At 46.7% G+C, this 27,033-nt stretch overlaps 1 protein-coding gene across 4 annotated transcripts in view; it reads left to right on the plus strand.

Annotated features, from left to right (window-relative positions):
- Pcnx2 (pecanex 2) overlaps nucleotides 1-27,033 on the plus strand; it is a 173,913-nt gene that overhangs the window by 94,497 nt on the left and 52,383 nt on the right. For all 4 annotated transcript variants that reach the window (XM_005064691.4, XM_013122036.3, XM_040755299.1 and 1 more), the window contains exons 21-23: nucleotides 926-1,103; nucleotides 12,034-12,142; nucleotides 16,608-16,737. In XM_005064691.4, the coding sequence (XP_005064748.1) occupies nucleotides 926-1,103; nucleotides 12,034-12,142; nucleotides 16,608-16,737 (417 nt within the window). The remainder of the gene's footprint in view (nucleotides 1-925; nucleotides 1,104-12,033; nucleotides 12,143-16,607; nucleotides 16,738-27,033) is intronic.

Raw genomic sequence — 27,033 nt, forward strand, 5'->3', positions numbered from 1 at the left:
GGGAAGTTGTGGAAGGAACTAAAGGAGGAGTTTTGCTTACCACTCTTGTTTGTGACATGAACCTGAGAGAGCGGGGTCTAAAAATGAGGTGTACTAAAGTCTCACGCAATAGTCAACTGTATTCAGCACATCAGGCAAAACTCTGAGGGTTTAGAAGTGTCACCCAAGTAAAGTGTATAACCACAAGGACAAGCCTCACATGGAAAAAACACATTTTCTTTATAGAGTCATGAATAACAACAGCTGAAGTAAACCCACTTATATCTGCTATACTGGGAGGAACATGAAAACACATTAAAGAACACTTCCTTGTTTTTGAAGACACTGAAGTCACAAGACTCTTGTCTTGTTTTCTTGGAGTTTTCTCACAAGCACTCAGAATTCCACTCATATAACTCCATTCTTGTATTCTGACAGAGCTTGAAGCAGAAACCATTCGAGGAATGCTCTTGTTGGCTCTCTCCCAGACTCATGCTTAGCCAGCTTACTGACACAGCCATGGGTCACCTGCCTAGTGCTGCCCACAGTGGGCTTGGTCCTCCTACATCAGTTAACAATGAAGACAATCCCCTACAGATGTGCCCCCAGGCCACACTGAACCAGGCCTGGGATTCTCTTATCAGGATAACTCTAGACTGTGTCAGGCTGACAGTCAAAACTAATCATGATAGGCATAAAATATGTCCAGTGGCAAGGAAGATATGCCAAGGAGTCAGTTCAGACAAAGTCTGCTAAGAACTTAGTTGGTTACCCTTGTTCTCTGAAGCCTGTTTCCTATGTGCACATGTGGCCAGTGCAAGACCTCTCTCTACATTGGCCTTATGAACCTGCACATAGCATGTTGCATAATCAGACCTCAAGGGACCATAGTGATTGTATAGCTCGTCACATGATGTCACTGAACCGTTTTCTTTTTCCCCTGCAGTTGGGACATTTTTCTGATGATCATAGCAGGCATGAAACTACTGAGAACATCGTTCTGCAACCCAGTTCACCAGTTTGCTAACTTGGGTTTCACGGTCATCTTTTTCCACTTTGACTACAAAGACATTTCTGAGAGCTTCCTCTTGGATTTCTTCATGGTGTCCATTGTATTCACCAAGGCAAGTTCCTTGCTTGTTTTCTTCATTTTTAATGATGCAAAAGCTGTGTCTCATGTTACCCAACTTTTCCTGGGGAGGTCTAGAGAAATGTCTTCTCACCAGGAAGGAAAGAAGGCACAGACAGACCAAAGACAGGATCCCACTGAAGGCCAGCTTGCTGAACCAAAGAGCTTATTGGGGCTACTTACATGAGCATGGGAGACACACAGGCAGTTACACCACTGGAAAACCCCAAATATAGCATGTCTAACTCATGGACAGCTGTAGCCTTGCCGAGTCCACAGCTCCCACTGACACTTCTTCTCCTGTGTGTACCAACACTTGCCAAGTCCACATGCAGCTAGAAACTCAAGGGAGGATCTGCTGACCCTCCTCCTTCCAGGGGGAGGGAGGGTGCCAAGCCTTATCTTCTCTCCACGAATCCTTTACTTCTAGAGTCTCTACTGTAACTGAGGCTGCACTTTCACTAATGGCCTCTCACAGTGCCAAGCCTTAGCTGCTCTCCATGATGCCCTTATGTCTTCAAAACCAATACCAAGTGGGAGATGACTCTGATGTATTGCCAAACTTGGCTTCCAGCTTGAGATTCATCCCTGGCCCTCTCTAGACCTCTGTATGCTGACCCTAAGCAAATAACTTTCCAGATTTTTACCTCAATAATAACTGGTCTCTTATTAACCACAACTGATTCTTCAGAACCAGCTGACCAGCATCAATTGTCCCAATAAAGCAAAGGTTTCAATTCATTGGTTCAGGTCTTTTGTTAACCACAGCTGATTCTTCAGCCACAGATAATCAGAATCCATAGGTTTTTATTGAAAATATCATGTTAATGGTCCTGATAGGGTTGTTGAGTGACTCTCAAATTCTGTCTGACACTTCACAAACCAGGCCTCCATTGACTGCATTACTCTCAGAATTATCTTCTGGACTGGAGAGATGGCTCAGAGGTTAAGAGCACTGGCTGCTCTTCCAGAGGTCCTGAGTTCAGTTCCCAGCACCCACATGGTGGCTCCCAGCCATCCATCAAGATCTGGTGCCCTCTGCTGGCCTGCAGGTATACTTGCAAACAGAACCCTGTGCATAATAAATAAAACTTTTTAAAAAATTGAAAAAAAAAGAATTATCTTCCAAGGTCCCACAACAGGCCATTTGAGTATTCAATGTCTTTCCAGACCAAAGTTCTAAAATCATCCTTCTTTCTCCTACAGAATAGTCTAAGACACAAAAGCCACATGACAAGGTCCATGGAGGCAAAAACCCCACTCCTGATACCAATTTCTAGTCTAATTCCTCTAATTGCTGTTATAAAATACTGACCAAAAATACAACCTAGGGAGAATGAGTTTATTTCATCTCGCCTCTTAAAGTCTATCAGCCAAGGAGCTAAAGGCAGGAACTGAAGCAGAAACCACAGAGGAATGCTGCCCACTGACTTGTTCCAGTCTAGGTCTCCCCTCTGAGGGATGGCACTGCTCACGGTGGACTGGACCATCCTACATCAGTCACTAATTAAGAAAACTCCCTCCAACATGCCCAGAGGCCAATGTGATAAAGACAGTTCCTCAGCTGATACACCCTTTGCTGGGTGTGGGTAGGTTTGTATCAAGCAGGCAAAAACTAACTGGCACAGCCTTGTGCTGATGATCTTCCTGTACCCTCCACTTGCATGCTGGTGTTACAGGTGTGCACCACCACGTTCACTTTGTATAGTGTTGGGGTTGGAACCCAGAGCTTCATGAATGCTACACGACCACTCTACCGTCTGAGCCACCTCCTATGGATCCTTCTGAGCTACTGAATAAAATGCCAGTGATTTCAGACAGAACCAAAGCAGGAACTTTCCTATTTTCCCTAACTGAAGGAGCATTTAAGGACTGTCATTTGAATAATTAGCTTTTAGGTTGGGATAGTGGCCAAGCCTGAAGAGAGGAAAAGAAAGTGCAGAGACGATAGGCAGAGAAGCAGACGTTCTGTAAGGGATGAGAATGAACCCTGGCTCATCTTACTCCTCCCCAAGCTCACCCCTTGTCTGCAGAGAGCAATGCCAGGGAGCTGCTGCAGTGAGGAGCATGACTCTATCCCCAAACATCCTTTAAAGAAACAGGCAGCGTCCCAATAATGTGATCACGTGTTAAAGTCCCCCAGAAAGGTTCTGCCTGCAGGTCTAAGTGGGGGGTTCTCTCATGTTCATCTATCTAATGGCTCTTAAGAAATGAAGAAAGAAACCCCCCTCTTAATGTATGCCCTAGAGGCTTTCAAGAAACTTCCAATGCCGGGTTTGCCAGCAGCACTGCCTTCACAAGTCACTCATTGCATGGTATGAGAGTTTATTGTTCAGTCAGCTCATGACACACCCCTCCATCTGACCACTGAAGGTGTCCCCAAGGTCCTAAATTCTGTCTCCAGTCCCCTAATCTGTTGTCAGCCTGGAAATCCTTCACAGAATGACTGTGAGACAGGTGAAAAGGTACTAGATGGGGTTGCATGTATACATGGGGGCAATTAATTTCCTTTCTCACCCTGTGTCAAAGAGCCTGGTAGAAACAGTCCGAGAAAAGGTTTGTTTGGGTTCAACATTTCAGGGACTTCAGTCCATAGCATGGTAGTACATCGCCTGCTTGTGGCAGCGGAAACCTGAGGCTAGTGCTTCTTTACATGGTGGCAGACAAGAAACAGAGGTAATAAACGGCAAACTGCCCCCCCACACGCCAGCAGCCCCGCCTCTGCCTGCTCAACAATAAGTCCGCAAAGCTCCATAAACTCTGTAACAGTGCCACCATCTAGGGAACCAAACACAGGAGTCTGTAGGAGACATGCCACATTCAAACCATGATGGAGGAGCACATGATTATAAGTGAGTTGGCCCTAACCCTGCAGGTTTTATGGAGATGAAGGAAATAGAGATGTATCTGGAGACATGTTTGAGCTCAGTCAACAGGAGGCCATGGAAAGGAACAGATGGCCATGCAGAGTCTAGGTCCTGTCAGCATGTTATTCTCCTTCTTATATCCCCGTGCTTCTGGAAGATATTTCCCAGTCTCCTCAGTCTGTCAGAACTGGTGAAAATATGAAATAATGGCTTCAAGGCCAGGGCCCTCAGGATGGGGTTGGTTCATCCCCCCACACTAGCTGGGGAGTAGGACAGCCCACAGTGATGGCACCCTGGTCTTCTGAGTGTATGAATTTGGGCACAGTACAATAGAAGTGTTAACAGGGCATTACCTTAGGAAACCAGTCGTGTCTTGCTCGTGGCCTCGCTTCCTCTCTGCCCTTTCAGCTCCCCCTGTTTAATGGGAGTTAGACAGACTTTCATGAACTCATATAAGGCCAGAAAGATGGCTCAGGTGACAAAGTGACTACCACACAAGCACAAGGACATGAGTCTGGATCCCCAGAACCCATATAAATATCTGAATGTGTTGGCATCTGGCGCAGTCCTAGCAATGAGCAATGAAGCTCGTTGGTGGACCGGTGTCGCTGAACTGGTGAGCTCCTGACTTTGTGAGAGAGCCTGCTTCAAAATGTAATGGTGGGGCAATTGAAGAAAGATTCCTAACTTTCACTTCTGGCCTTTGACAACATACATGTATGCTTGCCAACACATGCACGCATGCGCGGGCACACACACCTCATGTGCTACAGGATGGAGACTTTGGGCACACACACACACACCTCATGTGCTACAGGATGGAGGCGTTAGGCACACGCACACACACACGTGCACACACACGCCTCATGTGCTACAGGATGGAGGCGTTAGGCACACGCACACACGTGCACACACACACATACCTCATGTGATACAGGATGGAGGCGTTAGGCACACGCACACACGTGCACACACACACCTCATGTGATACAGGATGGAGACTTTGGGCACACACACACACACACACCTCATGTGATACAGGATGGAGACTTTGGGCACACACACACACACACACCTCATGTGATACAGGATGGAGACTTTAGGCACACGCACACACACGTGCACACACACACCTCATGTGATACAGGATGGAGGCGTTAGGCACACGCACACACACGTGCACACACACACCTCATGTGATACAGGATGGAGGCGTTAGGCACACGCACACACACGTGCACACACACACCTCATGTGATACAGGATGGAGACTTTGGGCACACACACACACACGTGCACACACACACGCCTCATGTGATACAGGATGGAGACTTTGGGCACACACACACACACACACACACACACACACCTCATGTGATACAGGATGGAGACTTTGGGCACACACACACACACCTCATGTGATACAGGATGGAGGCGTTAGGCACACGCACACACACGTGCACACACACACGCCTCATGTGATACAGGATGGAGACTTTAGGCACACGCACACATACGTGCACACACACACCTCATGTGATACAGGATGGAGACTTTAGGCACACGCACACACGTGCACACACACACCTCATGTGATACAGGATGGAGACTTTGGGCACACACACACACACACACACACCTCATGTGATACAGGATGGAGACTTTAGGCACACACACACGTGCACACACACACCTCATGTGATACAGGATGGAGACTTTGGGCACACGCACACACACGTGCACACACACACCTCATGTGATACAGGATGGAGACTTTGGGCACACGCACACACACACACACACACACACACATACCTCATGTGATACAGGATGGAGGCGTTGGGCACACACACACACGTGCACACACACACGCCTCATGTGATACAGGATGGAGACTTTGGGCACGCACACACACGTGCACACACACACACATACCTCATGTGATACAGGATGGAGGCGTTAGGCACACGCACACACACGTGCACACACACACGCCTCATGTGATACAGGATGGAGACTTTGGGCACACACACACACACACACACACACACCTCATGTGATACAGGATGGAGGCGTTAGGCACACGCACACACACGTGCACACACACGCCTCATGTGATACAGGATGGAGACTTTGGGCACACACACACACACACACACATACCTCATGTGATACAGGATGGAGACTTTGGGCACACACACACACGTGCACACACACACGCCTCATGTGATACAGGATGGAGACTTTGGGCACACACACACACACACACACACACCTCATGTGATACAGGATGGAGACTTTGGGCACACACACACACACACACACACACACCTCATGTGATACAGGATGGAGACTTTAGGCACACACACACACACACACACACACCTCATGTGATACAGGATGGAGACTTTGGGCACACACACACACACACATACACACACCTCATGTGATACAGGATGGAGGCGTTAGGCACACGCACACACACACACACACATACCTCATGTGATACAGGATGGAGACTTTAGGCACACGCACACACACGTGCACACACACACGCCTCATGTGATACAGGATGGAGACTTTGGGCACACGCACACACACACACACACACATACCTCATGTGATACAGGATGGAGGCGTTAGGCACACGCACACACACACACACACACACACATACCTCATGTGATACAGGATGGAGACTTTGGGCACACACACACACACACACACACACACACACCTCATGTGATACAGGATGGAGGCGTTAGGCACACGCACACACGCACACACACACACATACCTCATGTGATACAGGATGGAGACTTTGGGCACACGCACACACACGTGCACACACACATACCTCATGTGATACAGGATGGAGACTTTGGGCACGCACACACACGTGCACACACACACACATACCTCATGTGATACAGGATGGAGGCGTTAGGCACACGCACACACACGTGCACACACACACGCCTCATGTGATACAGGATGGAGACTTTAGCTCAGCCACTAGCATGCACGTCTACCAGCCACAAAGCCCTGTGTTGGATCTGCTTAAATCAAGCATGGTGCCCATGGCTGCAATCCTAGTTGGAGGCAGATAATGAAAAATTTAAGGTAATCCTTGACTACATTAAGGGTTGGAGGCCCAAGAAAGGTCTTGCAATAACCTGGGAACTTTCTGGTCCATCCCAATTTGGTGACACAGTAAGGTGTGGGGAGGACCACACAGACCAAAGATGTCAAAGATCCTTGCATACCATCCCATTGGCCCTGGGATGTCCATAAAAACCATTTTGTCTTGAATAAATTTTGCAAAAGGATGTGGTCGTATGACCTTAGAAAATCCTGCCATCCCATAACATGCTGAACATGAAATTCTGCAGACCATTAGTTCAACATAGGTGTTTTTGCCACTAAGGAAATTAAAATTAATGGTGAGGCTGTTTCATGGTCATATTGTTCAAATAACTGCTACCAAGCCACAATGAGTAGCCTTGTTATGGAGGACCATAGTTCATAGTCAAGGTCCCTGCAGCAGTCTCTAAATGGCATTTCCTTGTACTTCATGTGTATGAGAAGATAATCTTATATTTAAAATAAACTACATTTTAAGAGTTTGGGCTTTTACAAAATAAATTATTCAAAAAAATCTTTGTTCCAAAAGCAGTTATTGGGCTGGGAAGATGGCTCAATTAGTAAAGCACTTGCCACACAAGCATGAGGACCTGAGGTCGGGGCCCCAGAACTTACATGCAAGCCCAGGTAGGATGGCACACTCTTGTAATTGCAGCTCTGGTCAGGTGGAGAGAGGAGGGGCCTAGGGCTCCCTGAACAGACAGCCTCCAAGTTAGCAAGCACTAGGTTCAGTGAGAGAGCCTGGCTCAAGAAATAAGATGTTGAGCATCTGAAGAAAACACATGACATTGACCTCGGGCCTCCACACATGTGTACACATGTGCACATACACCACACACATCAGTGAAATTGCTGCGATTGCCAGCACTGTCCTGGGGCCATCAATTGCCAATAGTAGACAGCACAGCCCTGGGACTCTGAATGAACACGTGACTCATCTTCACAGTTTTGCAGGCACATGCCCTTCAGTTTATAGATGGGGAAACTGAGGCATGAGAATAAATGAGTCATTGGATGGCCTTATAACTGTACATGAGAGAACTAGGTTCAAGGGCAGGCTATCAAGCTAAGCTGGTATTCTGTGGTAACAAACACCAGGTAAGCCTAGGACAGGACACTTGTGAGTAAGGAGGTCATTGCACAGAAGTTTCCAGAAAACACACGGAAGTGGCACCCATCAGCCTTCATGAGTGGGAAGTGGAGTGCTGACCTGGAGCTTTAAGTAGGAGGAAGGGTGTCAGCCATGTGAGGTTCACAGAAGCTCTGAAAGACCAGAAATAGCCAGGCAGCGGTGAGCATACCTTTAATCTCAGCATTCAGCAGGCAGAGGCAGATGGACCTCTGTGAGTTCGAGGCCAGCCTGGTCTACAAAGCTACACAGAAAAGCTCAATCTCAAAAAATAAAAAAAAAGAAAGGAAGGAAGGAAAGAACGAAGGAAGGAAGGAAGGAAGGAAGGAAGGAAGGAAGGAAGGAGAAAGGTCAGTGTAGAGGGCTTCATGGGGGCTGGGAGGAACAAAGACTTGGGAAGGGAAGGTTCTAGAAAGTTATAAGCATCTAGAAGTAAAAACAGAAGAGACATATGAGCAGGACTCTGAAGAGTTTGAATCACATGTCTGTGACTCTCTAGAGATGTATGTGTGGTGGTGGTTTTGTGTGTACCTGTGTGCATGTCCTCTTACATAGCTCAGGTTGTCTTTGAGCTTGGTATCTTTGAACCTGGTCCTCGGGAGTCCTGAGATTACAGCCATACCTCATTGTCTCTTTTTGGATGTAAACTATGTGGTTCATGGTAGGGACTTGAACTAGGGTGGCAGAAGGGAGGAGCAGGACAGGAAAGGGACAAGAGAGCAGAAACTACTGGTGGCCTGTGCATACCTGACAGTGGCCTGTGGGGGAAGTCATGTGGGTAATTTGGGGGGAGACAGGGCCTGTTGTTTCCAATAGACACTGAGGCCCTGTTTTATAAATGCAGAAGGATAGGGTCAGGCTGGAGTCTGGGCAGGATGCACTCCTGTGGCAGGAGATGAGGGTGGGGAATGACGGGACCGGGGAGATGGTTCTATTGTTAAAGCTCTTGCTGTCCAAGCATTGGGTTCTAAGCTGGATCCCCAGGACAACATTGAGTGTCAGGATGCCCATGCTTGTAATCCCAGAGACTCAGTGGCCAGGCAGCATAGTTGAGAGCCAGGCCAGTGACAGTGACAGGCCCTGTCTCAAAACAAACAGAAAAACAAAACAGTAGACAGTCCTGGAGAAATGATACTCAAGATTGTCTTTTGTCCTCCTTATCCTCATCTCTCTCTCTCTCTCTCTCTCTCTCTCTCTCTCTCTCTCTCTCTCTCACACACACACACACACACACACACACACACACACACACACACACTCACCCCACAACATAGAAAATAAACCAGACTGGAAACCTCTCCCCACAAAGCCAACGTGGAACAGAGCATGTGGAGAACAGCTCACACCTAGAGATTACCTGCAAAGGCCCCCGTCCACTGGCTCATGTGCTTCCTAATAAACTGTCTCTGTTTCTCCCACTATCCACATGTCCCTGACCATTCTTGTTTGAGGACACAGGGACTTGAAATACAGTGCACTCCCGCCCATAGCCTTAAGTCCACATAGTCCAGGTACAAAGTCCTGCACATGCGATCTCTTTTTTGGGGGTCCTTAAGAGGTGGTGAAAGAACTAGAAAGAGCTGATGGCCATGTGCCCGGCTTCTCCAGAGACAGAAAGCAGCCGAGCTTACTCCCAAGCCTCCTGTTCAGCATTGTGTGTGTGTTACATTGGCACCACGCCCTTCACAATATCCATGAGGGAAAGGAGACATCGGGAGATACAGGGGAAGAATGAAGATAGCTGGGATCCCGGCACAATTAGAGCAAGAAAATGCTGGGTTTGGAATCCTTAGATGTCTGATTACTGGTTTTGCTTCTGTGTAAATACAAACTGCTGTGCCAAGCAAAAAATAATTGTAATAGATTCATTTAATCACAACGCCGCTGTGTTGGACCTGTGAGAGCTTTGTGCTTGCAGATATGCCCTCCCTGGGGCAGTCTGTCTGACTGCGTGATTGGGCCTGACCTACTTCCTAACTTCGTGGGAAGGTGTCTGAAGAGCCTCCCAGGCCACAGCCACCCTGGGAACACAGAACAGAGGAACTTTTTATCACCCAGGCCTTTGGGGGGGAAGGGGTATGTATCACTTAAGCAAGCCTTGTTCATGCTTTCAGTGTTCACCTAGACACGAGCCACAAGATGAATTCCTAATAGTTACACCAAGAGTTAGCAGCAGTGGGGTGTCAGGTGGGTTTGTAGTCCAGGGGTGTTCCATCTGATGCAGGGAACCTAATTGTCTGGCTGGGTTAGTGGTAGGAGGGAAAGGAAATCTCAACTCAAAGTGAGTCCTCTATCCCCAGAAGGAAGCCAAGGGTTAGAGACTGGGTTAGAATGTGCAGTGTCTTGTCACTGTCACACAGTGTCTGGGACAATGTAGTGCAGGGAGACTGGACTTCCTGTGACTCTAAGAGATGGGATATCGGGCTGGTGAGGGAGCTCAGTGGGTAAGGGTCATTGCTATATAGTCCTGACGACCCCAAGTTCAAACTTTGGAACCACACAAAAGCAAAGGAGAGAACAAATACCACAAAATTGCTCTACGACCTCCACATCTACATACGGCATGGCATGAATGCCCCCTCCATACATCATGCACACCCATACACATGCACAAGAAAACAATGTAGAATATTTTTAAATAGTTAAAAACTGGGACCTTGAGCTGACAGGGCCTGGAAGAACAATGTCCTCTTGGCTATCAGGTGGTCCTTGTGGTGGCTTGTCTGGCTGGTGCAGCCACTTCCCTGCCCAGCTTCAGCATTCTAAGACCCTTTCTAACTTGTGGTGTGAGAGGTGGAGCTATTTTCTCCAATCACAGGCAGCTTCATGGATGAGATGAATACACAAAACCCTGAGTAACAAGCTGGGGAGATGGCTCGGCTGATAAAGTGCTTCTCACACAAGACTGACAGCCGTGGTGTGCTGGGGAGATAGAGACTGTGGATTCCTGGGGCTTCCCGGTTAGCCAGGCCAGCTGCATCGGCAGACTCCAAGCCAGTAAGACACCTTGTCCCCAAATCAAGCTGGCTCAGTGAGTAAAGCATTTGACACTCAAGCATGAGGTCCAGATTTTGAATCTCAGCTGACCCCCACATGCATACCAACCTGGACACATGCATGTACACCACTGTATATACATGTATAGACAGATAGGTGATAGACAGGTAGATAGAGGAATAACATCTGAGGCTTCCCCATACAGGTACACACACACACACACACACACACACACACACACACACACGAGAGAGAGAGAGAGAGAGAGAGAGAGAGAGAGAGAGAGAGAGAGAGAGAGAGAGAGAGAGAGAGAAGTAAATAAAGGGAACTGCACCAGAGGAAAGACATGAGAGTTGAAGTCTGTTCTTCCTGTGCATGCACACACTTGTGCACCTGCACGTGTGTATGCACATACTAGCACACACATACACACCCAAACCTGAGAAACATCAAGAATGATGGGTTTTGCATAAACCTCCCACTAAAAAGGACCCCTGTGTAGGACAGCAGACCGAGCTGTGACTATTGCGCTAAGAAAGGCAGACACTGAGCCAGTATGTGGATCTGCTGAGATGAACCTGACGAGCCTTTCTGGCTGACCTGTGGCCTCCGTGAAGCATCCACATCAAACACTGTTTCTCATCAGCGGCTGGACAGATGATGCTGTGACTTAGAAGCAAGCAGCGATCTCATGGATTCTACCCCAAAAATCCAATGTCCCTTAAATGATTTGATGTGGTGACCAGGGCCAGCGCTGTCTTCTCTAACCTGTCTCTCTTTGTTTTCAGCTTGGGGACCTGCTTCACAAACTGCAGTTTGTCCTGGCCTATGTGGCCCCTTGGCAGATGGCCTGGGGTTCTTCCTTTCACGTGTTTGCCCAGCTCTTCGCCATCCCTCGTATCCTTTCTGCTTGCTCTCACCTGCCAAGCAGAGGTTTGCGTCTTACAGGGACAAGCTTTCCACTGACCCGGCAGTAACAGCACTGTAAAATCTGTCTGATTACATTTTAATAGGTGTAGGAGAAGCAGTCTGGGTCCCCGCTTCAGGCCATTTAACCTTAAAAGACATTGTGTCATTCTGGACTCTGCCTGCTCCTCAATGCATGTTCTCTCAGGGGTTATTTTTACTTTTTTTTTTTTTAACATTTCATTTATTTAGTGGGAGACATGTGCCTTAGTGCAAATATGAAGGTCAGAGAACAATTTGTAGAAATTGGTTCTCCCCTTCTGAAATGTGGGTCCCAGGAACAGAACTCAGACCATCTAACTGGGGACAAGTATCTCTACCTGCCAAACCATTTTGCTGGTCCAACTTTTTTCTGAGCCTCCCAACTCCAGGTACGCAGTCAGAGAGTTGGCCTTTTAAATTAAAATAACTGATTAAAATAATTGAGTTGACTTAAGCAAACTTGTATACATCTATTTACCCTTAAACTTTATGGATAGAATTAATGAAGTCAGTGATTTATTTATTATATTGTTATGTAATATAGTTATTATATCTACTTTGTCAATATTAAGAAATCTAGAATTAGACGCAAGTAGAAATACCCCTAAGTACTTTTGGAGACTACAAAATTAATCATGGTTTTATTTTGTGCTCACTAGGCAGACCTGTTTTCTGTACATTTTTAATATGTTTCCATAATGATAATTAGTTTTAAATCGATTTAATTCAGTTCAAAACAAGTTGGAGATGCCATTTCTAATGATCACATTGACACAGATAACTAAATTTTATGCCCAACTGTGGAGAGACATAGAGAATTTGATTGAAGAAAGCCATTCATGGTGATACACACCAGAAATCCTAGCATTCAGGAGGAAGAGGCAGGGGGATTGCCTTCAAGTTCCAGGTGGGTCAGACCTACATAGATCCAAGCCAGTCAGGCTACATAGCCAGACCCTGCCTCAAAACTACAGCAAAACAAAGAAAGTACCAGAATACGCTTGAAGAGAGGGAGTAATGCAGTGTTTCCTGATGTCAGCGTAAAAATTTGTCCCTCAGGGTTTCCTGTGCCACCAGTTTTAGACTTTCTATACCGGTGTTTTTGATCTCGAAGCGCAAGGTCACTGCCATCAGAACCCTGGGAGGAACCTGAAAGATGAATAAATAGATCCCTGGGCTCAGCTTAACTTCAAGGTCAGATTCAGGGTTGAGTCCTGAGACAGTATTCTAGTTTTGTTTCTGTTGCCATGACAAACACTCTGACCAAAAGCAGCTTAGGGAGGGAAGGGTTTATTTGACTTACATTCCAGGTTATTGTGGAATTGTCACTGAGAAGTCAAGGCAGAAACTCAAGCAGCGAGTCCATCACCCCCACAGTGAAGAGCAGTGAGAAAGAATGCATCCTTGCTTGCTTGCTGTCTTAAGCTCAGCTTTCTTCATACAGTCCAGTCCATGAGATGGTGTCATCCACATTCGGGGTGGGTCTTCCCAACTCAGTGGATAATCAAGACAGTCCACGTCAGACATGCCCATAGGACAACCTGATCTAAACAGTTCCTCAATAAGGCTCTCCCCAGGTTATATCAAGGTTGTGTCAAGTTGACAGGTGAAACCAACCAGTACAGATGGACACAGAAACTGTGGTTATGTTGGTGCCCTCTGGTGAAGGTACCACAGACTACGCTCTGGAAATGATTCTGGGTGCTGTTTGCCACTGTAAATAAGACTGGGAGCTTGGATCCCATGAAAATTTCAGGTTAATTGGAATTCCTCACAGGAGATTCCTTACTCAGCCTGGTGATCAGGACAGAAACATACTTGTGATAATCACTGAGCAATAATGTACTCTAGATTTTTACAGTTTTAAAAAATTCGTTAAAATATTTTTAAATCATTCACCACCTCTGGCTCTTACAATCTTTCTGACCCTTCTCCCACAGTCTTGAGAGGATGTTCTAACAGACATTCCACTCAGGGCTGTGCACTCTAAAGTCTCTCTCCGCACATTGTCCACTTGTATGTCTAATGTTAATTACCTTCTGCTGCAAGAACAATCTTCTCTGATGGGGTTTGAGAGTTGCACTGACCTATGGGTAAAGCAATGTGTCATTAGAAGTAGCTATATTGCTGTGTTCATCTAGCGGAATAATAGTTGTAGGTGTTCCCATTGGACCCATGGCCTATTTTGTCTCCTGTTCTTGGCCACATTGATAGTGTGAGATATGAATTCAATCTCATAGAGTGAGCCTTAAATGCAGTTTCTAAAAGTTGTTGGTTAATCCCCTAATACTTGTGCCACTATTGTAACAATGGGCATCGTCTGCAGGGGTCATAGCTGGGTGAGTGAAACTGATGATTACTTTTGCAGAGCATGGTGTATTCCTGTTCTTAGACCTATTTTGATATTTCCGAACCTTTCAAGGTTGTTTGGCAGAAGAAGTTAAGAGGGAAAAAATGCTTGCACTATCCTTCAACTGCTAGCCGTTTTGTTTTCCTAAACAAAGTCCTTTATACAAGGATAATAAGGTGAAAGACTGAGGTGATTCCTTATTTCTGGAGTATGTCTAAATTTCTCATCTGGAATTTCAAGTATGTTTCTTAAATGAAAATTATCAATGAAATACAAATGCATAGTTGAGGAGCCATGGTGACAGTTTAAAGTGGGGAGCTCAGATCCCCAGCATTTCATGACTGGTGGAGTTTCCTGTCAATATCTGTGCTTGATAGGTAAGCATGGGCCCCAGTTATTCTTGTCGGCTTCGTGGTTTGGCTGCCTGTCGGGATCATACCAGAATCTGTGTTGACTACTCAGCCAATCAATTCCCAGAGAATCAAATAAGCCAGCCTGCAGCATGGCTTAAAGCCAAACACTTCTATTTGTAGACATCTCCTCTTAAGACAAGGAGGCATTAGGGCTTAGGAAATAATTCAGAATAGAGTGTTTGTCTTGCAAACATGAGAACCTGAGTTAGACTCCTAGAACGCATGTACACAAAGGCTGGATATGTTGATGGGTACTTGTAATCTCAGTGATGGAGAGACAGAGGCAGGCAGATTGCTGGAACTCACTAGTCAGTAGACTTAGCAGCCTACTCGGTGAGCTCCAGGTCAATGGGAGACACTACCTCCAAAAACAAAGTGGCAGTGTTTGAGGAGAGACACTCAAAATTGAGCTCTGGCCTTCACATGAATACGTACGCAAGCACACGCATGCACACACGCACGCACACATGCAAGAAATGGAAATATTCAAGATGCATATTGTATAGGATATTTGACAACCAGTTTTAGATTATTCCTCCATCTCTTCCCTAAAACTGGTCCTTTGACGTCAATTATTCCCTTCTGCTAAGGCACGGCCTTCCAACTGCCCCTGTGCTAGCCACTGCCTCCAAAGTTTCTCCTTGTCCGCAGACCTCTCCACCCTTGTTCAGCGATGATGGTTGGAACTCTAAACACCAAGAGACCATATGAGATGAAGGTGGAGAATCTAGGTATACATAACAGTTCAAAACAAGATGTCAGACCCCTGAATCTCAGCCTGGATCCCAACTACTTGCCAAACATTAATTATCTCATCACCCTATTAAGAAATGTGTGCTCCATCCCACATCGAGTACAGAGTAATTTGCTCTATTTTGGAATTGAATTAGCTTTCCAGCAAGCAGGGCACTGGTGGATAAATTGCTTTCTCCAGTTCTATCATGTTTTCTCCCTTGCCACCTCCATTGGCTTCTGGGCTTCCAGCCTCTGGAGAGAAAAACACACCCTTTTAACATGTGTAGACACCGTGCCCGGCTATCGTCTCTCATAATTAGACAGGCATTATCGCCACTAAATGTGCATTGTGGGAAGGCAACTTGCCACATCCCTTTAAGCGCTTAATGATTTTCATAAAATATTTAATTATTGGTGTTGAGGATTTCATTTTAATTATACTTTTAACCGGTCATCTGCCTTGTAGGCTAACCTTTGGGCCCTTTCTATTGGAAGGGACTGAAGAAGGCTTTGGGTGACCACTGCTCTAGGAGGCACTCCAGGGTCTGTATTGGTGCTACTAGTCACGGTTCAGCTGAATACTCCATTCATTGTCCCATAGACAGTCTCTTCACTCATTCCCTTCCTCTACCTACACCTCCTTTCCCTGGAGTTCCTAGTTTTTTATGTGTGTGTGTGTGTGTGTGTGTGTGTATGTGTGCATATGCACATACATGTGGAAGCTAGAGGTCAGTGTAGAGATCTTTATTGTAGCCCAGGTTAGCCTTGAATTCTTGCTGTAGCTGGAATGATCTTTTGCTTCTGTTCCAGCTGGCTAATCCCGGGATTACTGCTATGTGACACCATGACCATGGAAATAGCATTTTAAAACTCTGGTAATGACAGCATGTATTCTGCCTTAACCCCATCCTCTCAGACTCGGCCATGCTTTTCTTCCAGACATTCGCCACCTCGATCTTCTCTACACCCCTGAGCCCTTTCCTTGGGAGTGTCATATTCATCACATCCTACGTCAGGCCAGTGAAATTCTGGGAGAGAAGCTATAAGTAAGAACCTAACATCACTGCTAAGTTGCTATACTCCACGTACCTATTCCCTGACCTCTGGGATGTTTGGGACTATTCACATCCTCCCATTGTTCCCCAGTTCACAGTATAAATTTGGGATTTGCTGCTAGTGTGGTTAATCAGTGATCTACTGCTTATGTAGTATGAATCAGTGATCTGCTATTGCTGTAGTGGGAATCAGTGATCTGCTATTGCTGTAGTATGAATCAATGATCTGCTGTTGCTGTAGTGGAAATCAGTGATTTGCTGCTAGTGCAGTGTGAATCAGTGATCTGCTATTACTGTAGTATGAATCAGTAATCTCCTATTGCCATAGTATGAATAAGTGATCTGCTGCTGTGCAGTGTGAATCTGCTAGCCTAAGGGATGTGATGGGCAAGTCCCGGCCCACGTGCTTTGATGTGCTGGGATCATTTTGCCATGTCCCTTCTGTGAGCATCAGAAACTCAGCTGCACGATGCATATGCCAAGCCCACTCACCACAGTTCTGCATAGACAGGTACATTGCTGAACCTGTAGAACACATTTATTCACTTTTTTCCTTGACTATTTGGAGGAGCCACTAGTTTCCTCAGGGCAGTAGTGGTGGAATGGAATATTTTGTTGTTGTTATTTTCTGGTAATGGGAATGGAGCTCAAAGCCCAGAACACACTGAGTCCACTCCACCACTCTTCATTAAGGACAAAAACAATATGGGCACAATGGTTTACTGGGTGTCTTTTTTTTTATTCTTTTTGAGACTGGATCTATTGCATTCCTGGGCTGGTCTCAAAATTCTTATATAGCTAAGGATAACCTTCAATTTCTGATTATCTTCCTGCCACCGCCTTGCTGGTGCTGGGATTACAGGCATGCACCCTCTTTATGTAGGGTATAAAACCAGAGACAGAGCCACGTGCATACTAGGCAAGCACTCTACTGCCTATCTACATCCCTAGGCCCCGTAGTTTCAAAGACCTCTTAGTGAATTGTCCAAGAGGGTTGAGGTCTGCCAGGAGAGGAGCTGTGAGCCAAGCCATCTTCCCTGGGCAGAGGCTTTGCTCATCCATGCTGGTACTTTGTTTTGTGCCTTTTGTGGCTCAGAGGTTGACCTGAAAGTAGTAGAGTATGTCTTTCAGTTTCTGCTACAAGGCAATTTATTTGAGCATAAGCGTGTGTCAGGGTTCAGGCCATGGGTATGTGGATTAAAGCACAGCCTTGGGCTCCAGACATTCAACGTTGGCATCCTCGGGCTTCTCTTCCCTTGTCTGTAAGATGTAGGTGACAATGGGACCTAGATCATCAACTCAAGCAAGGAGAAAACAAATTAGCATCTTAGCACACATTAGACACCATGTGAATGCAAGATAGTGTGATTCCTAAGTAGGCTAGCATGACCTCTCTGCAGAGGGGTGATCCCCAGTCAGGCTAGCATGCCTGCTCTGCAGGGGGGTAATCGCCAGGCAAGTTAGCATGCCTGCTCAGCAGAGGGGTGATTCCCAGGCAGGCTAGCATGGCCTCTCTGCAGAGGGGTGATCCCCAGGTAGACTAGCATGTCCTCTCTGCAGAGGGGTCCATTCCCACTCAAGGCTGAGATGGAAGGTGTTTACTTGACTGAGCACACTCTTCCCAGAAGTTTAGGTTTGGGTGAAGCTGGGAAAACTCGACCTTTTCTTTTCCTTCTTTCCTTCCTTCCTCTTTTCCTTCCTAGCTTCATTCCTTCCTCTCTCCCTCCCTCCTTCCTGCTTCCCTTCCTCCATCCTTCCCTCCCTCCTTTCCTTCCTTTGCTCCTTCTCTGTGCATTTTTGAGAGAAGGTCTTAGCTCACCCTGGGTTCTAATGTGATCCTCTTGCCCCAGGCTTCCCAAGTATTAGAATGCACACGCGACCAGGCCTTAATTACTTACTGAAGCACAAAGCAGGCAGCTTTGGGGCTGGTAATACAGTGCATTTGTGTCCCTTTAATGGGATGCAGGGAGGGACTTGCACACTCCAACCTACAGACCCATTACTCCATAATTTCAGTGAGTCTGTTCACCAGGTTCTTTGACAAATAATGACATTTCTCCTGCTTGGTTGTCATTATTGCTGAGGTACAAGTCATGAAGCTGTGTGATAAGGTGTCCCATTGCTGTAACAGTTTTGCTGGACTTGGGAGGGCCAGCCCCAGATCTATCACTGGTAATAAAAGATACAGGTGAAGTGGGACCAGAATGGCAGTGAGGGCAGTGACTAAAGTCTTCAGTTTTCCGTGTTTACTGATCTCATGGCTAACAGACTCTTTTCAGCCTTGATGCCCACTCCGTGCAGTCTCACTCTCCTTATTCAATAGAACAGACCAAGAAAACCCCACCAAAATACATGGCTTATATAGATCATAGAACCAGTGACCAGCCAAGAATATTAGCCCAAGCCCACCCTTCTTCTGGTCCCTGAACACTTTCTGTTATATTCCAAAGCCTCTTACCACCCCCACCTCCACCCTCTCTCTCTCTCTCTCTCTCTCTCTCTCTCTCTCTCTCTCTCTCTCTCTCTCTCTCTCTCACACACACACACACAGAAAGAGAACATACCTATAACACACAAACACAATCGCATTCATAAGAACCATGCACATACAAACACAGTGCAAACTCAGAGGACACACACATATAGAACATGCATGTACTCTTAGCATACATGCATACAGAGAGAACACACAGTCACACAGAGCACACATATACATGCATGCATATACAGAGAGAAAAGCACACAGAGCATGCACACACATACACACACACACACATGCACGCTTGTTTGCACATGCACATGCAGAAACTCACCACTCAGCAATTTCCAGTTAAAGTGTTCATCCCAGGTAGCCTTGGTCACAAGAAGGCCACATCTGGAATGAGAAGGCATGAACCTACTCCATCTGAAGCATCCTGCTGACTCCTACAGCAGCAGGAGAGCTCTAGGCAGATGTTGACTCTGAGCGTCATTGAGACCCTCAGATAGGCTGGTGCTGGGTGACTCACCCCAGATCATCTTGGCAGTTGTTATGCTGAGCTGTCAAACCTGTGATTCCTGTAATGGCATGAAAACATAGTGCCTGTCTTCAGGTTGCTGTTGAGCAGAGTGAGAGACCACAGTGCAAGATCCCAATGAGTCGTCAGCTTGCAATTTCATTTGTCCCTGTTCCCGAAAGCTTCCTTGTGTCCCCTACCTAGGTTCTCAGCAGCTCCACTTCCAAGAAGAGAGGCACAAGAGCAGGGATGTGGTCCTGAAGACCCCCAGAAACACCGAGTGACTGTCTGAGGGCTTTGAAGGGGGGGTCACACTAAGAAGGTCTGATGCAGCTTTCCTTAAGTGGATAAGTGGGGGAGATCCCTATTCCCACTTGCCTTTCTGCTCCAGAGTGCCAAATAACGGCACACATCTAAGCAGGGAGGGGGCTGCAAAGCTTCTTCATCCTCCTGGGAGGGGCCCCAGAGTTCTGTGGTATGTTTGGATTTGTGGGGCTTGAGTAATATAAAACACTCTCATGTTGCTTTGAGGGTTCCAGTTTGTGTCTCTATCCTCAACATCTGTTTGTTCAAACCCTGCCCTCTCACCCCACACTATGGAAGGAGGAGGCAAGGAGACCTTTGGTAGGTCATTAGGGGAACCCCTGTGAATAGATTTGTGTCCTCTTTAAAGAGACCCTTTCTACTGTGTGAGGACACAGTGGGAGCTTGGCCATCTGCGGTCCAGAAGCGGCCTCTACCAGAACCTGGTCACACTGGTACCTTGGCCTCAGGTCTGCAGACTTTAATGCCATGAACAATAAAGCCCTGGTCTCCGTGAGTAGTTGAGCCAAGGAGGAAGGTAGTGAGACTGTGAACAGCAGGACAGGTGCAGTAAGAAGGATAGGAGATCTGGAGTCCAGAGTTCCCAGTCAGAGGGTGTGTCAGAACTGTGTCATGTGGGGTCCATGATAGAAGGGGATGTGATGGTTACAATTCAATCACTATGAAAACACCTCTGAGGTTTAGAATCACCATGGGAGAACACCTCTGGGCATATCTGTGATGGAGCTTCTAGACTGGGTTAATAGAAGTGGGAAGATCACTGTCAGTGTGAGCAGTGTCATCTGATGGGCTAAGTATAAAGTGGAAATGAGCTGAGCACAGCTTCCATCTCTTTCTGCTTCCTGACTGGGGATGCGGTGTGACCACCCGCCTCACACTCCTGCCTCCATGCCTCCCCTCCATGATGGACCATACCCTCAAACTGTGAGCTGAAACAAACCCTTCCTTCTGGAAGTTGTTTTTGTCAGAGCACTGAACCAAGTTAACCAGTACATGGGATCCTCCCTACCCACTGATTTGCCAGTGCGGAAAGGGGGGTTCAAGCCCAACACTGGAGGCACAGCTCCACTAGCACAAGACTAGAACCAGCTGTTACGGTCGGACTGGGAAATGTCCACCACAGGCTTTATGTATCTGAACAGTCACGAAACATACACAACTTCCGAGGCCTCTGCCAAAGTGCTATAAGGAATAATTGCTGAGGAGAGGGGGCTCTCTGGTGGGGCTGCCTGCATGCTGTATCCAGGGAGCAGCTCTCATGAGTCGTTACTCATATGAGGGTGGGCTTTTGGGTGATGCAGCTGCCTTTGAGTCACCCATAGCCCTGTAATCCCTGATTCATGATCTTGCAAATAATTCCAGTTTGAGCCAGTGGCTCACCAAACCAGACTTGAGAGAAACCATTTCTCTGGTCTGGTGAAATGTTTGTTCATCTCTTTCCAGGTCCTGGATTCTTTTTTGCCTGGACTCCCAGGTCTGATTGAGCAAAGTGATGATCTTGGCCTATCCCTGCCATTTTGCTGACCCGTGAGGAAGCTCTCACACAGTCCCCAGGGGCCAGGACTGACACTTGAGACTTAGCAATGAGCAACGGTGTGGCTATATTTCAGAAGAAAGCAGCCTTTGAGGAGAGGCAGTGCACTGTGTTTCTCCTGTGGCTGATCTGGGCTTACTATCCTTCATGCTATGGTGTGTGGTTTTCCTGGGATCCATTTTGCTGAGAAGTGCAGAGTGGTGAAGCAGACCATGCGTGGGGCTGTGCGCAGAGCCAGACTTGCCCACCTGCTCTCCAGCTGTCTGGGGCTGCTGACTCTTCAGGGGCACCTGGTTACCGGGCCTCGGGAAAGACTCAAGGTGAAGGATGGCTGAAAGAGGCACAAGGCTTGGGCAGCTGTAGGGAAGGCGTGGCAGCCAGGGACAGTGGAAACCATGACTAGTGTTGCAGCCTTGGAATGGAGGCTGGTCAATGCCAGTCAAAGAAAGGCAGGGGATAAAAACAGACAGGAGACAGGTGTGTGTGTGTGTGTGTGTGTGTGTGTGTGTGTGTGTGTGTGTCAGAGAGAGAGTGTGTGTGTGTGTGTGTGACAGAGAGAGAGAGAGAGAGAGAATGTGTGTGTGTGTGTGTTTACATGTGTGTGAGTATGTAAACATAGGTGGAGATCCAAAGACAACCTCAGGGTTTGTTCTTCAGGAGACATCCATCTTAGTTCTTTGAAACAGGGATTCTCATTAGCCTGGAACTCACCAAGCAGGGCTAGCCTGGCTGGCCAGCAAACCCCAGAGCTGCACTTGTCTCTGCCTGTCTCAGATTACAATCGAGCATCACCAGGCCTGGCTTTTTGAGTTAGATTAGACTTTAGGTTCTGGGGAATGAACTCAGGTCCTTGTGTTTCCAAGGCAAGCACTTTGTCAACTTAGCTATTCCCCAAGCCCTGGGACACACAGTCTTTAAAGCTACACTTACCTCTGTTGCATGACTTAAATATACAAAGGACAAGAGGCTTATTGAACATGTCCCAAGCACCTAGTCAATTAGAACTCCCTAAGGCCTAGAACTCACCATGGGGGGGCGTCCAAGACTCAAGTGACTCTGCAGGCCACACTGCTGGGCACTGTCATTCTTTCTGCTAGAAGCAGAGTGGGCTGTGGGAAGGACAAGTGGAGTGACTTAATGATATTGATGAAGCTCTCTGATCTTTCTTCATGATTCTTGATGATTTAGTTCATACAATTTTCGCCTCGTGTGTGTGTGTGTGTGTGTGTGTGTATGTGTGTGTGTGTGTGTGTGTATCTATGTGTGTGTATGTGCACATGAGTGCAGGCACCTGCTGAGGCCAGGAGAAGGCCTGGGATCCAACTGAGTGGAGCGCATCCCTTTGCATGTTGAGTGCTGTAGCCGGTAGTGTTTGAAAATCACTGCTGCCTCATTTTGTTTGTTTGTTTGTTTGTTTTGTTTTGTATCATCAGAGCACATTTTGCCACAGCCAGGGAGGTCTTTGTGAGAAAACTATGTTTACGCTAAGGTTGGGGGAAAAGGAAATTCTTTGCAGATTTTAAGGATAATTCTTTTGGGGCCCAGGGAGATAGCTCAGTGGGTGAAGATGCTTGCTCCTGGGCCTGATGACCTGAGTTTGATCCCCAGGACCCACATGAAGGAGTGAGAGAGCCGACTCCTGTGAGTTGTCCTCTACATACGCACAAATCTTAAATTATTTGGGCAGAAAAATTTAAAATGTCAGGAAACCTCTTTTGAGGAGTGGTGGGCTTCCATGCTGCGGTTTTCAAGAACTGCCCCCAGCCACGCCATGCCCCCATCCTGGGCAAGGAGCCACTGAAGGGGGTAAGCCAGGAGGTTGCCAGGAGGCATGCAGCTGGGAGGAAGGGATGTACCAGTTTGTGTTGACTTTTGACCCTCTGCTCCTGGCAGCACAGCCTGTTTTAGTATCTGAAACATCAAATATGGCTGGCATGCCTTTAATCCCAGCACTCAGGAGGCAGAGGCAGGCAGATCTCTGTGAGTTCCAGGCCAGCCTGGTCTACAGAGCAGGTTCCAGGACAGATAGAGCTATACAGAGAAACCCTGTCTCAACACCCCCCCAAAGGTGGGGGGAAGAAAAGAAAAACATCAAATTTGAGGAAAATTTCCTTCTAATATTGTCAAAACTTAAAAAAGAAATCTAGATCTTTTTTTGTGCAACAGAGTTACAGAATGTTATCTTTTTAGATAGTTATTGTGAATCACAACTATTTGTTCTCTCTCTCTCTACTCTATCTATCTATATATATACATATATATAATAGGCTTATGGAATATTTTTAAGATTATAGAAATCTTGCTGAAAATTAAATACCAATAAAGGTGGAAAGAAAACCTTTCCCAGATTCACCTGTGCAGGGACATTACTGCCACTTCCTTCCCCGGCACAGCTCACATCCCCAGGGCAAACTGGCCTGCCCACGTCTGATGTCCTTATTTTCTCTTTCATACAACAGAAAACTAGGCATAAGACAGATGAGGTAGCTGTCTTCTCCATTCCCTGTAAAAGTTTAGTAAACAAAAATTCCAAACCAAGCATGCAGAAGGAAGTGTTTACAAATACACTGGAGATCCGTGAAGTGGAATAGAAAAACAATAAAATAATTGACATGCAAACGCAGACGCTGAGATCAGCAACATTGTAGTCCTACCCAGGTGAGAAGGGCCCCTCATTCCTAACCACGGGGATAAATGCCTACTGTCTTATTCCAGTCAGGAGTGTTTGCGGCGTAACATATGTGGAAATGTCTCCCACGAACAGCCAGTGTGTGCTGGCAAAGGGAACGTGAAATAGTGCCAGCAAAGAAAATTACTGTAAAATTACTTAAGTTGCACATTTGAACCCATGTGACGGAGCTGGCATTCAGCTTAGGAGATGTATTGGGGTGGGACAGGCCAGTTCTGTGCTCTGCACTCCATGCTGACACAGGAGGAGTTACCTCCTGACAGACCAGCTTCTCTGGAGAGACCTCTTAGAGGCCTGTTAGAGCCCTTGACTTAGACCTCCAGGCTGGCATTGTCCACAGGACACAGTGACTTTGTAAGGCACGTTTTGAAAACTCACCCACAGGAGCGTACCCGACTGACTTGCCTGCATCCCAGAGATGGGGAAGGGTGGGATGGAAGCAACAGGTCTGGTGGTGTGCGATGGGACAGTTAAAGGCAGAAATCCAATTACAGAGATAATTAGCACCTTTGAGTTGTGAGCATCAGGCTTCCAGGCAGACATCACTGGAGGAGAGCTCAGATTGTCCAGAGAACAAATAACATGCCTCTGGGAGATGGACAGAGCCCTAGGCCTGGGATACCAGGAGGCCTGGCTGAGCTATTGCTCATGAGGACTTAGGGAGCTTTCTGTGTTCCAAAGAGCCTGTCACCTTTTGCAAAGATAAGAGTGCAATGGACAGAGCTTTAGAAAGTGTCTAAATTCCCTAAGGAATTGAATAATTGACTTTCTTTTGGCTCAATCCCACTTTAAAAATTGTTTATTCTGCAGCTGGAAATTCCATTTGTCCTAGGTCTTAAGGTGAAATTAAAATTCCGTTTAGGGACCGAGTATGCAGACATGGGATTTCAACCTTCATTATGGAGGATTCTGTTGTTTGCTTGGTTTTCTGTTGCCCTGGGCTCTGCTGTTTTGAGAGATGCTGGGAGGCTGTTTGGGAGGGAAACTGAAGCAGGATGGAGCAACATGCTGGGATTCAAGGCCTTTGAGTTGCAGCCAAAGAGTCCTTGTCTGCAGTCCTCTTTTGGAATCTTCACTAAGTTCATACCTAGATGCTTGGCAAATGTCTGAGGCTGACAAGGAAGCAAATGTTACTTCTGATTTTTTTTCTGAAGACGAGCCATTTTGTTGATTCAAATATAATCTCATCCTGGTATTCTTGCTATCAGATCCATTCCCCAGGAGGCAGGTTCAGCCAAGAGGTCTGCATTCCAGTGACATTCCTTGACATTCCTGGTTAGATGACACTGGGCAGGTCCATGGCTGTTTAAATCCAAGTCAGGTGTGAAGCACCAAGGGCAGCTGGACAGGCTTGGAAGGCGGCTCTGCCAGTAAAGCACTTGCCCAGCAGTGTGAGCCTGGGAACCCAATAGCAGGATGGGAAGCAGGGACAGGCAGACCCTTGAAAGCTAATGGGCCAGGTAGCGTGGCTGATGTGATGAAGTCGCAGGTCAATGAGAGACCCCATCTCAACAAAAGGTGAGAGGCACTGGGGCCAACAACCTGGATTATCTTCTGTACCTGCAGACAAACACACACACACACACACACACACACACACACACACACACACACACACACACATGCACCTGGGTATACACAAGGACACACATGTGCATACACACACACACACATGTGTACACATACATGTACACACACGTGCATGGGCACACATACACAGATGTGTACACAAACTTGCATATACACATACATGAATACAAACACAACTGCTTTTCTTTCTGGCAGATATCATAGTAAGAAATCCTTCAGAAGTGTCAGTGGGACCCTGTGTATAAACCTTGTGTTTATGCTGGTATGTTTTGCCAAAAAGCCTTTCTTAATGGTTGGTGGAATGAACTTAACAATGTGAAATGGGCACATTTATCACAGATAGGCATCATAAGTTTCATCTTACTGACAACCTCTACCATTGAAAGGCTGATGAGACTGGTACTCTGTGTCTGAAATGCAAAGATGGCTAACCAGACACAGGCTTTCCAAGCAGAGCATACTCTGACATTCAGGGTTCTTGATGTATGTGGCCTGAAAGACAGGTATTGTCTCAGGGATACTGGTAGGTTGAGTATTTATACCAGTGGCTCCCAACCTGTGGGTCACAATCCCTTTGTGGGCTGCATATCAGATATTTACATTATAATTCATAACAATAGCGGAATTACAGTTATGAAGTAACAACAAAAATGATTTTATGGTTGAGGGTCATCACAACATGAGAAACTGTATTAAAGGGTCTCAGCATTAGGAAGGTTGAGAATCACTGCTCTATGCAGAAGTTACTTGTAGAGATTCTCTGATTGGTCACAGAGTGAAGCCCAGACCAAATCCTTTCCCCACTGTCGACTCTCAGAGACAAGGCTGGCCACCACTAATGCCTTTTAAGAGCAGTGAAACAAGATGCACTGTGAGGGAGGACCCTGTTCTGGTGACCCTTCCCTGCCAGAGCTGCAGAAAATCTGCCCCTTCCTACATTTGTAAGAGCTGTTCTCATGGCTCAACAAAAACAAAAAACAAAAACAAAACAAAAAACCCAGTAAGTATGCCCCCAACTTGGAGAAGCTTATGGTAGAGATACTGTCTACCCACAGGCATTTTCTAGAGCCAATTGGAAGCACAGATACTTTGTGCGAACACTGAAATGGGCTGGTGGGATTCTCAGTGGGTGTCTGCTGCCAAACTTTGTGACC

The sequence above is a fragment of the Mesocricetus auratus genome, unplaced genomic scaffold, assembly GCF_017639785.1.
Source record: "Mesocricetus auratus isolate SY011 unplaced genomic scaffold, BCM_Maur_2.0 Super-Scaffold_100013, whole genome shotgun sequence".
In the NCBI taxonomy this organism is placed as follows: domain Eukaryota; kingdom Metazoa; phylum Chordata; class Mammalia; order Rodentia; family Cricetidae; genus Mesocricetus; species Mesocricetus auratus.